The 16,231-nt window shown below is 37.8% G+C and overlaps 1 protein-coding gene across 2 annotated transcripts; it reads left to right on the top strand.

Annotated features, from left to right (window-relative positions):
- Positions 1–538: 538 nt before the first annotated feature.
- tmem184ba (transmembrane protein 184ba) lies at positions 539–15,136 on the top strand. Of its 2 annotated transcripts, XM_072456110.1 has the most exons (10): positions 539–875; positions 954–990; positions 3,388–3,621; positions 5,169–5,334; positions 10,391–10,481; positions 10,560–10,727; positions 11,975–12,144; positions 12,238–12,432; positions 13,946–13,972; positions 14,318–15,136. In XM_072456110.1, exons 3-10 carry the CDS (start codon positions 3,388–3,390, stop codon positions 14,548–14,550), a joined length of 1,284 nt encoding a protein of 427 aa, XP_072312211.1. In that variant the 5' UTR covers positions 539–875; positions 954–990; the 3' UTR covers positions 14,551–15,136. The 2 variants fall into 2 exon arrangements, with proteins under 2 accessions (XP_072312211.1, XP_072312212.1); XM_072456111.1 differs by lacking the exon at positions 13,946–13,972 and having other exon boundaries at positions 14,318–15,078.
- The last annotated feature ends 1,095 nt before the right edge of the window (positions 15,137–16,231 follow it).

The raw sequence follows: 16,231 nt of genomic DNA, 5'->3' as shown, positions 1-16,231 counted from the left end.
TGGACCGGCGCCTTTGTGACGTCTTAGTTAATAAAGCACGAACAGAGACATACTTAATAATGAACAAACCCTTTATCAAGAATAATATTGGCTTGGAAATTACCCAAACTTTATTTTTTCTTTTTATTTATTTTTTATTAAGGCTAATTAAGGCCTAGCCTAGTTATTAAATAGTTACAGCGTTGCTTTCTATTTAGAACACAGGCTATAATTTATTTATTTGTATGTCATTTTATAAAATCATATAACAGGAAATGTATTTATGCTCTAACTCCGTATTTGGTACAGGAAGCCAAAGTACTACACACAAAAATCGTGCAAAGCTAATGTTCAGAACATCACCCACACGCTGCTGCGGCCAAGAATAGACCGCTTTACGCATGCGCACACGCTCCACCTTTCCTTTCCCTTGGTTATCATTCAGGTCTAATGTGATTGGTCATCCTCAAAGAGTAGGCGGGAGCTGTTGAGTTTTTCTCGTTCGTCATTGCTTTATAACGCAAAGTGGGCGGGGCTTTCCTGATCTACAGTAATCCGACGGGAACGCTACTCTTAACTGTGGAGTCAGTGGTGCGAACGGTGCGAGTGGAGAACCGAGGTTTATTGTTTAGCTTTTCCTACTTTACGCGTAACTAGCATGTTATCGATTCGCAACTGTTAGAAAATAATACACAGATTTCAAAATGTCTTCGATCATGAGGGGTAAACTTTTGAGTTAAGTTTTTTTTGGGGGACAGAAAGGTTGTCCGGGGCACTTCAACATGGATGTCCGGGGAGCAGCGTCTTTGAGCAGGAATTAAGTCTTTTTACCGTTATTTTCGGGCAACTCCTCTATATTAACCCATTCCATCAGCATTTAACCCGGTGAGTAAAGCGTTTAAGAGACTTGAACTTTAATTTTCTTTTATTCCAGCCTTGTTTTTGTCTAACAAAAGCCTATTTGTACTGCAGAGCGAACAGGCGCACCGTTGTGGATCTGTGCAAACCAAGGTGAGCCGTGCACTTTGTTGTCATATCTATTTTATAATTATAGTTGAATGTCTTCTTTGTTAGTGAAACCATTTATAACCAGCACCCAGAGGAGTTAATGATATAAGTTGTTGTTGTTGCTTTGTGATAATCCTCCTCGATCTGATATATCCTATATTATGCCCATTTTGAATAATCAACGCCTGTCCATCTGTTGCTTTATTCCTGACCCCTTCTCACAGCCACAGTCCGGCCTTTTCAGTCTTTTAAATGAAGCCCACAGATGTCCTTTGCACACTTCACTGTCACTGGCATTGTGTGTTTGTTCACTTGTCCTTGTTCAATGTGCTGATGGCCTGTAAACCAATATAAATGACCTGTGTGTTGTGGCTTGTCAAACCTCAACACACAGAGAGAGTTCATGGCAGAATTAATGGACCTTTTGTTGATTTTGGATACGTTTATACCTATTTTATTACATCAAGGAGTTTGCCAGAAATAGCCATACAATAATGGTAATGCCTGTTAGACTTCTACATTCATGTTCTGAAATATACAACCAGCGACATTTTCTTCTCACTTCTTTTATTTTATTGAACATTGCATATTTTTGAGTAAATAAAGTTTCAAATATGGTGTCGGACGGATTCAAGAGAGAGAATATTTACAATTAAAGTGAATTATTTATGTCGTTTTTGACATTTTGATTTAATAAAGCCACTGTCTTTGTTATAAACGGCTTTTGAGTATTTGTTTTAGTGCCCGTATCGTCCAGATAATGATTACAATTCTCAAAATACAATTATTTCAATAGTCAACTACTGACAGTTATTTAGATTAATCGTTACTTTAGCAGTTCAGTCCTTTCCCAAATGTCCTGGATGTGTTTAAAATGTGAACTGAATCCCGAACTGAAAGCATAAACGTCTAATCTAATCACAATTCTAGTAGATCACTATTTTATTTTCTATGGTCCTGCCCTAACTGTTTGTTTTTTACATCATCCCATTGTTGTTGACACAAAACGTAAAGGTTTTCATGCTCCTCAAGCTGAGCCGTCTGCTTGATGTCTATCTGTCAGCCAGGATAAAAGAGCAAACATAGCCTGAGACAGTGGCGTGTGGCTCCTTATGTAACTTTAAGTCCAGCTCAGCCTCAGTCGCTGCCTTCAAACGTAAGAAGCACTGAATATGTCACCTTTTGTTCTCATCCGCCCAACATTGTCCCCGCTGTGGGCCACGGAATCTCCTTTCAGTCACTGGGCAGAAATAAAAGATTAGGCTGCGATTCAGATTGGGAATGTCAGGGTAGTTGGTCTGTAAAATCTGCTTATATGGTATTTGGTTTGGCAGTTTAAAAGTGCTATTTATTAATCCTTCGAGCCATTCGAATCACTTGCGTGAATATGAAAGCTTTTTTATGAATATGGATTCTAAATCAGGAACGTCGAGGGTGAAATGTTTCTTTTTCAAAAACAAAACGTATAGCTTAAACTTTGTTAGACGTTGTTTTATCCATGGAGATAAGATAAGATTAATGTCATACAATACATAAAATACAAGCAGGTCGCATAGGATCCACCAGAAAGAAAAAAAAACGTGCGCATTTTACTCACTATTACAGCAGATTTTCAAATGTTATTTTATTATATTGTCATATTCAGTCATTTTCAACTAATTTCAATAATGTTTAATCAATTCAAATCTAATTCCTCTTTACAAAATTGTAATGGGGATAGGGATTACTTGGCATTTTTGTCACATCATTCCTGTTAATGCATAAATTAAAAAGTTTTGTTCATCATAATTAAATTATTGTTTAAATATGTCACTCCTGTTACTGTCATTCCTGTTACCAAACTACAGATTTTTATTTGGACAGTTCCATACAAAAAAGTATAAAATAAAAATAAAAAAATTAAATAAATATAAATAAAAATACTTTCACTTTAAACTAGTGTGGAACCTTTTGTACTTGCTTTTGAGATTTGAGCAGTTTAGGGTTGAATAAGTAACTTCTGTGATTCATTACACTAACCAGCTGCTACTGTGTTTCTCTCTGCTATTTATTGATTTTTATGATATTGTACGTTTAGAGAAGGGTTTACTGAGTATACTGCTTTATTGTCCTTGTGTCAGAAGCATAAGTTAATTTCAATATGTGTAGTTTAACTCCAATCAATGAAAGGCCATTCCATCCTGACACAAAGTCTGAACTGTTTGCTTATACATACCTCAACCAGATAACAACCTAAATGGACTGTATATTTTAAGTTAATTATTTCTTCTGGCCATCAATACATATTTTCCACTGCAGTTGTCCCGCCATAGTCACTGTTGGAGTTCCAGGATGTTCTATGTGTAAACAGAAATAGAATGTGTGATCATCATCTAAAGGGCCGTTCATTGTCTCGTTCAGATGCTGAAACTGGCCAGGCGAGACGTGCCCTTCTTGGAGCGGCTGGGAGAGGACGACCCCCTGGAGGTGGCCCCCGGACCCCCTCCCACGGCGTCCCCCACCGGTCCCAACATCTCATGGCTCCCAGAAGCCCCTCTGCTAAGCCAGGACTCTCCCATCTTCCTCATGACCCCAGCCGCACAGGCCGTGTCGGGGTTTTTCGTGTGGACAGCGCTCATTCTCACATGCCATCAGGTCAGTTTTAGATACGTAAATTCATAGTGCATCAACTATTTGTCTCTATTTTATTTAGTACAAGCGTTTAAACTGGTCAGTAAGTGGCTTGAACAATAGGGAAATAACAATAGGGAAATAATATTCAGCACATTGTCAGCCAGTTTTAAACACATCCAACAATTAATTATTAAACACATCCAACAATTCAACAATTTGATTTAAACTACAGTTATATGAAGGAGCAGTATATTGTGGGCCTCAAAATCCTTGTGCTGCATCCAACGATACATGCTGCCATGATTAAAGCCTTACGGTGTTAAGTTTCATGTTTAAAACCTACTTTATTGTACGTTTTTAAAATCAAAATAGGTTAAACACAAAATGACACAAATAGCAATAAATGACTGAGGTCCACACAGCTGATGCGGCCTTGTTCAGACATATGCAATCCGTTCACATGTGCTATGGTCTGAGGCGTGGGGAGGGGCAGCGGTTGCTTGGTAACCCCTCGGCAGGTGTCTCTAACAGTACAATTAGCTTACACACAAACAGGAAGGAGACACTCGATCTCACCAATGACAACGCTTTGGGCAATAACAAGAGCAAAGCAGTGATTCTTCTCACAGAATCTGAAACAATGTCAGAGTTTGATTCCATCGTCAGACTTTGCACACTCTCGTCACATCGTTAAGATAAAAACAAGTCTGTTTTGAGTCATTGTGAGATTATCTTTCCGAGGTTTTTAAGTTTTCAAACGCACAGGACTTTATCTTGAAAGGTTTGCTACTTTTTTACCAACAAAAGCATTTGATCAACAATTGTTAGCGAGGTAGCAAGGTAACATTCTTTTAGCAAAAAACAAATAAATAAAATAATAAAACGCTTTGTTTTTGTAGCATGACAATTGGGTGCTGTTATTGGCTAAATCTCCACTATAAGTCCCTCCTCTTCCTGAGCAATTTCAACTGGTGCCACTCCAGATTTATATTAAAGAGCTAATTTATTTGCGTAGTAATATCAATCTGGCTTTTATTGGTTAAAAGATACCTACAGTTGCATGAATAAAATAATGTATTAAAAAAATGTCTGATACCATCCACAGATACGGATAGGCAGTATTGACAAAAACTCATTTAAATGTTCTTGATCATGAGAATCTGATAATAGTTTTATTTTATTTGTTTCTATTTTCCTCTTTATTTTAACAGAAAACAAAAACACAACAACGACAACAACAACAACAACAGAAAGGGAAATGTTAGACAGCCATCCACTGTGTCCATGGTAGAAGTTTTGAGACCCAAGTACATTATTCCAAAATTGAATGGGAATAATTATTTTCCATGGGACGGGTGCGTTATTGTAAATGTTCAGTTATCACTCCAAAAGTGAATAGATTGTAAAATGTAACAGTTCTAAAGCAACAGTTTCAATATTATCTGTAAATAATATGTCTCCTCTAAATGTTTTTGGTTTGGCAGAAGAGAAACAATGAAGTCACTACATGGACAATAAGAATGTCCTTGAACTGTACTAAAGGTTTGGCCTCTTGCTGTGTGTTGCAGATCTACATGCACCTGCGTTTCTACAGCTCCCCTCGAGAGCAGCGGCACATCGTCCGCATCCTCTTCATCGTTCCTATCTATGCCCTCGACTCATGGCTCAGCCTGCTCTTCTTCACCAATGACCAGTACTACGTCTACTTTGGCACAGTGCGCGACTGCTACGAGGGTAAGAGCCTTTGAGTGCTTTTGTGTTTGAGTACAAGCTCTGGGAAGGATCCACCCGTCTCTTCCTAGTCCAGTCATTGGCTCCACAGTCAGTAGTGTTAAGGTGTTCCCACTACCACCAATCACAGTTACACTTTACACATTCCCGTGATATGCTCCTCAAAATTCCATGGCCAAGGACACAAGGGCAATTTGCTCTGGCAGTCGCAGATATAAAGAAACCACCAACGTTTGGATTGATGTGACCCACTAGAGGCGGTTGGTTTATTGATCATGACTGTTGTTTTCAAGATATGCAAAATTGAGTGTGTTGTTTATAGGGCTGTGCTCAATATATCGATATCGTGATGGACTTCTTGGCAATACATGTATTAATACAGAGATGCGTATCGTGATACACTAAAAACAACACAAAGTCATTATAAATTGCCGAGTTACACTTTTGAACCTACAGACTGCTGAAACAAGGCTGAGTCTCTGAGGAACTGAACATGTGACTCCATCATGGGACACTTGTATTCTGATATTGAGGACAGTGTGAACATGAAATTCTAATGCATTTTGTTGTTCTACTTAATCAAAACATAATTTTAGTAAACTTTTAACACCGGTTTTAAGGGATATTGTGAATAAGGACGCGTATTGTATCAAGTTTGCTGTATCATAATACGTATTGTATCGTGAGGTTCTTGGCATACCCAGCTGTTACCCTAGTTGTTTGTAGTAAAAGTATCTGCAGAAAAGCCTTTGTGAACTTTCAAATAAGAGTTTAAGGTGACATTTCTGCACTTTTGTGATAGATTTTATAGACATTTCACATTTGTCTTATAATTAGACCTTAGTATTATGTTTAAAAAGACATTTGAACACATTTCTGTTGAATTGACCAAATATTATCTGACTATCTATGTTATCATTATTCATTTTTGTCAATTTTGCCCAACCTAGACCCAACTAGGGATGTTACGATATCAAGTTTTAGTGTTACGACTATGTGAAAACATCATAATTTAACAATTATTCACAATTATTGAGAATGTGACTGAACAACAGTGAAATCTTTAATTTTTATGAAATGTAACTTTCTGAAAGACAAAATAAAGTTAAATGTGACAAAAACAGCGAGATAAAATAAGGTTCTTTACATTTAGGTCTATATTTTAAGCTGTATATTGAAAAAAAACACCTTAATTTTGCTTCTTAACTTGTCACTATTATTATTTTTTGGTTCTACGATTATATTGTGACCTGAATAATCACAGTTATTAACCTAATAATTGTGACATCCCTAGACCCAACTCCCGTGTGCTAGTCACCCATTGGATTTTGGAAATGTGAGCAGCCAATAAAAGTTTGTTAAGTGCAAAATTTCATCTTTTCTTGGCATTTATGGTGAGCTGGAAAAGCCTTTTGAAACACTATTGTGCTGAGCTGCCACCTCTGCTCCTGTGACGCTGAGGACAGAAATAGGCTGATGGCGACACTCCTGCCTGCGTCAGATTAGGTGTTCCTCCTTCAGATGTGGACCGATATGGAGCAGGAAGTGTCCCGCCCACAGACACATGGTTTCTGTCTGTTGTACCACATCTACTCCAACGTTTTTTCTTTATTTCGCTTTCCCTTCTGCCCTCTAGTATTTTTCCATTCTTGTCCTGCTCTGTCTAAGCGAGCATGGATGACCAACCTGTCGCATGGCAACTGCGTTCACAAATCTTGCCCATCTCTCACACTAAAGGCATCGCTCAGACCTTCCTGCACCAAACTGCCTCCGGTCTCATTGTGTGTTCATCTACCGTATCACCGTGGTAACTGCTGCAGCCACTGGGGCTTCGCCGAGAAATGCAGTGGTAAACAGCTGACACTCTGTGGACGTGAAATACAGCCATGAGTTCAGGAAGTCAATAAACTGGCCTCACAGTGTAACGGGCAAATGCTCACGGTGAAACAATCACAGAGAAATGAAGTGTGATCGAGTGGTGCAAAGTTGACTTAGTTTGGCCTGAATGTTTAATTTGCTTTTTCTTCTGCCAATTTGACTATTTGCCAATTGCAATCCATTTTTTGTGTCAAATGTTTTTCCTGGTGTTATGTTTTTCATCAAGGTAGTATGGTTGGTATTTGGGTTGTGCAATATTGACTTAAAAATATATATATATATATATTTTTTAAGTGTCCCAATTACTATAGTTCAACAATATGTGTTGAAGTATATATTTATACACTTCATTTTTTTGCATTTTATTTTTAATCAGCTTTTTTGTTGTAGAATTTGAACGATATATTTGATATTCAAACTTAGCATATCTTCAAAATACGAAAATAAATAAATAAATCATGCTTTAATGATTATTCACGACCAAACAACAGGGAAATCTTAAATTTTCTTTTATTCCCATTGTCTTACATGCCACTATTCCTCATGTTTGGGACCAGCTTTACAAAATTTAACTTTATTATTGAGGAAATAAAGTTAGATATGAAAAAAGCAGTCAGATTGAAAAGTACTTTATATTTAAATCGTTTTTTAGACTATAGATTAAATTAAAAAGACTTAATTTTGCTTCTTAAACTGACAGTTATTATTTATTAGTTCTTCCCGAATAATCTTGACCTCCCCCATCAAACAACATTCACAAAATTATCAAAAATGTAATATTTTGCCAACCTCTTTTTCGGATTTTCGGATTACTGGTGTGTTCCAGGCAACTGGAAACTGAACCCTGCGTGAACTGGTAAATCCTACTTGTGAAGTGGAAGCTGGTCGAGGGACTCCCACTTCACCTACGAGATCAACTGTGACGTGTTACAACAATGATTATAACAGCAAATAAGCTAGTAGTAAACTATGTAAACATTAGTTACAAACAGGGATGTCAAGATGATTCAGTTAATCTACAATTGTGATGATTCAGATTACAATACAATCATCTGAACATAAAATTATAATCGTGGCGTCTTTTTAGTTCAATCTAGCGTCCAAAAAATATAAATAAATATAAATGTCTGTTTTGGTTATTTTGCCTTTCAGAGAATGAAAAAATAATCAAAGATTTCACTTAAGACTCAAAGTCTCAGTAATCATGAATAATTGTTAAATCATGTTTTTTTCACCATAATCTCAACACAAAAGTTTTATATCGTGACATCCCTTCTGACGAGTCAAATCGGACAATATTCTGATATTTAACATCATCCATTATCTGCCGCTTGTTCCCTTTCGGGGTCGCGGGTGACTGGAGCCAATCCCAGTGACTTCGGGCCTTAGGCGGGGAACACGCTGGACAGTGGCCAACTCGTCGCCAACTCGTCGCAGGGCCAACACAGAGACATTACAGACAGCCATTCACTCTCACATTCATTCACTAGGGCCAATTTAGAGTCTATTGCCTCTTGAGTCTCTTGCCTCCCATCTTGGGAGGCAAGAGCCCACCAAGAGACCACCTTTGCCACCGTGCACCCCCCATGATATCTAACATGTTTGATAAATGTGCTTTAACCGTTGCATTTCTTTAGCCTAGAGATTGCATCAGCCCAATGTGTTACAGTTTTCAGTTGGAATGTCTGAAGTCGGAAGTCGTAATGTTCAAGAGGACTGCAGCTTTAGCTAGGAATTCCATTTTTGTAATAATTTCATATAAATACGAACAAAACTATGTGCTTTGTTGTGTTGGAGTCATTCTAACCATTTCCAATAAGTCAAATCAAGAGCGTTTTTTTTTTATCCACAAAATATTTGGCCTAGAAATATGATGTAAAAGCTGCAGAAACACGTTTAGTTACTGCAACATTCCTGTTCCTGCTGCATTCACACACACACACACATACACACACACACACGCACCCGCGCGCGCACAAGCCCAGTGTACAGTTTACAACACGCCCATGTCGTCACCTCAGCCTACCTCTCCATTACACAAACACATTCACTGTACGAGCTCTCCGAAACACAACGCCTCATTCCCCCGCGGCTAACAGGATTATCCCACTGCTGTTTTTATGAGCTCAACCCAAAGACGACCCATAATCCACCTGTGCACTGCTAGGGACTGCTCTCAAGGGAAGTCACATGGGAAATCTCATGTTTAACTATCTTTGGCCACATCAGAGCAACCCACATCAAAGTCGTATTGTCTACTTAGAACCAGCAAAGTATAATTTGTTGGGAAATATTGGTTTTCGTCATGTATTACATGTAAAGTTGCCTGTAAATCGTTCTGGTTCAAGAAAATGCCTTTTACTCCGAACACTGAGAAAAGGGCAGCACAGTGTATTGAAAGGAAATTACAATTCGAGCAGGTGCGATTATCAAATCACAAAGACTGCAATGTAATGGTAAAAGAATGACCACTATAAACAACAAAAATTTAAGAAAAAGCTAAAGCTTTATTTGCTGGGTTATTTCCAGTCTTTCTTTAAATTGCAATTGTTATACTGTGAAAATCATGCAGCCCTAAATGAGATTGAATGCCTACCTTATAAAGCAGGAAGAGAAATCATATGGAAGTAAGGAAAAGACATTCACCAATTAGAGATGCTGTTGAATGATATCTTGCTTGTCTTAAAGGAGACATATTATGCTTTTCCCCAGGTACTTAGTATTGAACTATAACATAAGTCGATCATCATTTTACATTTTGTTCATTGTAAACCGCAATATTGATCCAAAACGACTTAGTGATAGAAGCAGGTCCATTGACTTCCTGTTCAAAACGGCCGAACTGATAAGCCCCGTCTCTTCACAACACTGTAACAAGTTTTTATTTTTGAAAAGTGGCTACGTGACATTTTAAATTTCTACACGTATTGCAACTAAGTACAGGGATGTGGGCGGGGATAGGGGGAAGGTGAAAACGGAGCATTTAAACCCGAATTGCAAGACAAACCTGGAATCAAGTTTGTGTAAAATAATGATGAGGAAACACTATTGTAGCAAGGCTAAACGCTTATTTTAGTTAATTTTGAATAAGATGAGCCACACAAGTAAAAATAAGAATAAAAACATGAAAAGATTTTGGTGACTATATAATGAAGGTATGCATTTGTCTTTTTCCTTCCAGCGTTTGTGATTTACAACTTCCTAAGCCTGTGCTACGAGTACCTGGGAGGAGAGAGCACCATCATGTCCGAAATCCGGGGCAAGTCCATCGAGTAGGTCATCTTTGGTTTATCTCGTATCACGTTTCTTCGACTGCCCTGTAAATGTAAAACGCCTCTCGTGTCACTCAGGTCCAGCTGCATTTACGGCACGTGCTGTCTCAGAGGGAAGGCCTACTCCATCGTCTTCCTGCGCTTCTGCAAACAGGCCACGCTGCAGTTCTGTGTGGTCAAACCGCTCATGGCCCTCATCACCGTGGTCCTCCAGGCCTACGGCAAATACAAGGACGGAGACTTCAAGTACAGACCCTTTATGTCTTTGTTTTACGACTAACGTTATTGGCAAAAGCGGAATTGATTTAGTTCAGTCATGCTTCCAAGCACTGCAATTGAAAAAGCAACACATTTAGAGCTGACTTGGAGAATCTAGCTCGAAAATGATAACTTCTTCTCCAGATAATTGATGAAAACACACATGAATTCAAAACTTATGCATAGGAAAAAAGGGAGCAACCAAAAGTTAAAGAAGCACTCTTTTCTTTTTTCTACTTATCTCCAGAATGTTCCCCAGTATAATTAAAGTTATTCATTTCAATGTAGACAAGTATGTGACACCACTAGGTCAAGTTACAGGTCAGAAGACTCACAGTATTTTTCATTGTATTTTTTTAGCAATAAAAACAACTGAATAAATGCAAGACAGATACAGTATGTTTAATGCTATACTTTGGAATATTCTTGACAAAGCTATAATATCTCAATGGAGACAAGCGGGTGGTCGGTCTCCCCTTATAGTACTTATGACTTTTTTTTAATGTTTTTATGATTTTGTAATTTTGACTTTATTTGGAGTATTTATACCTGTCACGAATTTAAATTATATTCTTACAACAATCAAGTAGCTATTTGTGGAGAAAAAGTGGAAAAATCTGTTGTTAATGACAGGAAGTGACATCACACAAGTTTATGAAGAATTTTTTGACCCTCTAAACATTAAAGGCATTTTATTTCAACGTGTAGTCCAACTTGTCAGAGGCACTTTAAAGTACTGTACATTCATTGAAGCGATTCAGTTCATTATAGTTCTTCACCTTCAACTTTATTAGGATGAGACATACAGTACTTTGACAATAGGCTAAATCAATAAAATATATAGAATTATTTAAAGATTCAAGATCCAAAAAGCTTTATTGTGTCTTGTGTTTGAGATATACTGTACATTCACTCTTATCATGTCCATACCTTTACTTGACTTTACTTTACCATGAAGTAATAAAACTTTATACAGGTAAATATAGACAAATTGCACTTACCTTGAGTATTGTTGTAAATAATTGCAAAAGTCTGCATCTTTTAATTCAATTTGTATATTAATTGCTGATCCTCTCATCACCATCTTACATAACTGCTCAGGGTTTAATCCCACACTGCTAAATGTGGGCAAATGTAGTAAGTGACCTGTAACATGGCATTATCAAACCCCAGAAGCTCCACTGCCCTGACCTCCTGAAGCTAACTGTCTTTTCTTTTTGGTTTTGTCATTACAGCGTTGCCAGCGGTTACCTGTACGTGACCATCATCAACAACATCTCCGTCAGCCTCGCTCTCTACGCCCTCTTCCTGTTTTACTTTGCCGCGAGGGACTTGCTCAGCCCCTACAGCCCCATGCTCAAGTTCCTCATGGTCAAATCGATCATCTTCTTGTCCTTTTGGCAAGGTACGGTACACTCAACACAGCACTCACAGCACGCAGCATTTTACACGTCGATTGCAGTATTTTGACCGTGATTACTTTGTTATTTGTGGTTAGGCATGCTGCTGGCCATCCTGGAAAAGTGCGGAGCCATTCCGAAGATAAATTCGGTGGAAGTGTCGGTGGGGGAGGGGACTGTTGCCGCCGGTTACCAGAACTTTATCATCTGTATAGAGATGTTCTTTGCGGCGCTAGCCTTGAGACACGCGTTCACCTACAGAGTTTACGTGGACAAAAGTTTAGATTTACAAGGTAAGACGGGGCTGAAAACAGGTTCTGATCAATAGACAGGTGTTTGATGAAATTTAATGTTGATGTTTATCTTAAAAAAATGCATTTAATTTAACCGGCAGCATTTCAAACTTGAAGGATTATGAAAACTATTAAAAACAGTAGGATATAAATGTATAGTTTCAGGGTTCAGAATAAGCGGTATCGCATCGCAAAATGCGACGCAATTTCACTCAAATGCGATGAATTTGTCAGAAAAAAGGGCTTTTGTATCGCAGCTTTTGCGATACAAAAATACGTGTTCAATTGTATAACCAAAACGCCTAAAAGTACTGATCACTCGTCAATAGATCGTCAACAACGGCATGACACAATGTAGGATCCTGTGTTGACTTGACGAGTCCCGCTGCTGTCACAGATCGAGGCTGAAAGCGGGAGGAGCCACGTGCGGTAAAGTTAGCGTCATATTCACAGATTCGGACTTCCGAGGTCAATAGCTCCTAAACGCAAAAGTCTTTGCAGATCATTCACGGCCAAAATACTCATATTTACACTGCCAAGTGACTACAACCTCGTTTTTAACAATCAGATGCGTATTTTGGGCGCAGTGAATTACACTGATCCGAATGTGCAGACGGAGCCGAGACGAGAGTACTTAGGGACCGTCATCAAATAGCAAAACGAAAAATGGAATGGAACGTCAAATAGAGCGGAACAATTTGAATAACACATAAAATACACCACGATGGATACCACAGCAACCTTTATTTTTCCACCAGAAGCTTAACACATATTTTTTGTGAGTGTAATAACAATTAATATGTAAATGAGACTCTTGCAAATAGTCATCTGATTGATGATGATATGGAAGAAAGTTGTAAATAAGGTCATCTGACTTTGTGTTGATTCATTTGTTCAACAACTAATTTCATTTGCAAGTTTTCTGTTTTATTTTTAAATTGAAAAGTGTTTAAAAGTTAATTTGTTAAGAGTTTTTTTTTTAATAGAATGTTTACAAATACATTTAAAATACATATTTGTGTTATATCAATGGAAAATATTGATTGTCAGTCACTTTCGTGTTTTGCTATGCAAATATCAAATTGCTTTTCAAATTTGGAAAAATTTACAGATTGTTTAGCAGCACCGCTATACAAGTGAAAATCCTTAATCTGAGCCCTGAGTTTATATATGAAGAAAGAAGACATCATGATTTTGTGTGCTTTATTTATTATTTAATATTTTGGACATTTTAAAATCATAATATGACTTTAAATGGGTCCACTGACTATATTAATGTTAAAAATAACATAATAAAATACAAAATCAGAGAAGGAAGTTGAACAGTTTGCGTTTATTGAGTGAAAACGGACACTCAAACATGCATGAATCAATTTAAACATTAAAAGTAAGTAAATGAAAACTAACTAGCTCTTAAAAATCGCATAATGTCTCCTTAAACATTGAAACTGTCGTGGTCACTTTTTCTGTACACCCATCTACATTTCTGTCTCCTCTCTGCTGCACTCTAAAGGACCTACTCCTACTTATGGAGAGTTTGGTAGGTTCACTAATTCACTCATTGTCTTACATTTCCAATGTAAATATTTTGTCTATATAATTTCCCACCCCAAAAAAAAGTTCATTTTCTCAAACGCACACTTTTCTCCCCTAGATGTATGCCTTTTTGTTTTTTGTAAACGCCCTGCTTTTTTTGCCCTCACTTAATCTCCTTTCCCTTTTCCCATTTGCGAAGCTAAACCTGTAAATCACCAGTGGCACTCCATTCTTTTCATCTCCATCCTCCATTACTTTAACTCTCCATAAACCCCCTCCGCTCTGCCCCCTTCTCTCTTCTCTTTGTGTCCTCCCTCTCCTAAATCACTCTCCTGCCCTGTCTCTGCAGGCCACTGTGCCCCCATGAAGAGCATCTCCAGCAGCCTGAAGGAGACCATGAGCCCCGGAGACATGGTCCAGGACGCCATCCACAACTTCTCCCCGGCGTACCAGCAGTACACGCAGCAGTCCACGCTGGAGCAGGGCGCCCCGCAGCCCGCGTCCCGCACCCTCGGTGCCGTCAGCAGCACCCGCGGCGACACCGAAAAGACTCTGCTGCTGAGCTCCGACGACGAATTTTAATGAGGACATATTTAGTTGGTGAGTTTACAGGTGTTGGTCAGGTTTAGGATTCAACCAGGCAGAGAAGGGACCGCGACGAGGGCAAAATGCAGGGACATGTTAGTTGTACTATAATATATTACAATCTTCTATTTTATGGTTATTAAAGGAGACGTATTATGCCTTTTTTCAGGTACTTAGTATTGAACTATAGCATAAGTAGATCATCATTTTACATCTTGTTCATTGTAAACCGCAATATTCATCTAAAACAGCTTAGTAACACAAACGGGTTCATTGACTTCCTGTTCAAAACTGCAGAACTGATAAGCCCAGCCTCTCTACAGGGACATTTCACTGTAACAAGCAACAGATTGTCATTTATGTTCCGTTTTCTTTTTTTTAAGGGGCTAAGTGATATATTAGAACCCCGCATGTATCACTCGGAGTCTTCTTGTTCAAATAATTATATCTAAGTACAGGGATGTGGGCGGGGATGGATGAAAACAGTTTTTTGAGCACTCCAGCCTTGAATGCAGGAACATATAGGATTATGCAAACATGCATGAATCAACCAATCCAAATACAACTTTGAGAAAATTGATGATTTGGCAATACTGTTGTAACAAGATTAGATCATTAGTAAATTTAGCATAATATGTCCCTTTTAAATTAATAGTTCATAGATAGATAGATCTCAAAATGTAAAGACAGAGTTGCTGCCTCTGTCTTTACATTTTATATATATATTGATTTAATATTAAATCAATATTTTATTAAAATATTGATTTAATATGTTTGGTATCTATATTTTCATTATGGTATGACATTTTGGGACAGGAGGTCTATTTGAACACTCATTATGTTTTTAATTTCATGCTAGGCTTTCGTTTAATTATGCAAAAAATATATATATATTTTTTAAAGGTTTCACAAAAAGTACATGTTTACTTTTGTCATATGTTCAGAATTGCGTTGGGTTTGTTCACTTGCATTTAGTTCAATAATTGCTTTGTGCCTGAATATCCAGCCAATGGAAACCACATGTTTTGTTTACAACTCTACAGTCTCTCGAGTCAATCCCAATTCGCTCTTCAGTCACGTTAAGCCGTAGTATTTCAGAAGCAGCCTCACCCGCCTCGTTTATATGGATCAATGTTGTTTTCAATATGGCGCGGGGGAGATGAAAACGTGATAGATTATACCGTTAGATTAGACCCGACATCTGGCCCAGACAGAAGCGGTGAGATTACTCCGCTGTAATTGGGGCGTTATCAGAGTGAGCACACAGGATTATAAAGTCCAGCTCGCTCCCCACTAACCCTGGCCTCAATTTAGGTTAAAAGGATGGAAGGGAAAACAGTGGTGAAATATGCCAGGAACAATTACACTACACTTTTATTTGTTAAAGTTTACTAAATTAATGCCAGTTTGTAGACCTGAAAAAGTTGGAACACTGTGTATTAGAATAGATAACATTATTTAACTAATTATCTAATCCTTTTATTAAAAATGCGGTGCAAATTTTGACCCCAAAAAATAAAATAAAATAAAAATCTATATTTCAAATTTGTGGTAAAAAATAAATAGTAAAAAAAGTTGTATATTGTATCAATTTATGGTTACCTAATTTCCTAATTGATTACCATAAATGATAGATATTACTTGTCTAAAGTATTGAAAATCAGATACTGAAACTAGT

This window comes from Eucyclogobius newberryi, unplaced genomic scaffold (assembly GCF_026437365.1).
Source record: "Eucyclogobius newberryi isolate DKJ021-1_F unplaced genomic scaffold, fEucNew1.0.hap1 SCAF_20, whole genome shotgun sequence".
Taxonomy (NCBI): domain Eukaryota; kingdom Metazoa; phylum Chordata; class Actinopteri; order Gobiiformes; family Gobiidae; genus Eucyclogobius; species Eucyclogobius newberryi.
This window is presented reverse-complemented; position numbering and strand designations above follow the sequence as displayed.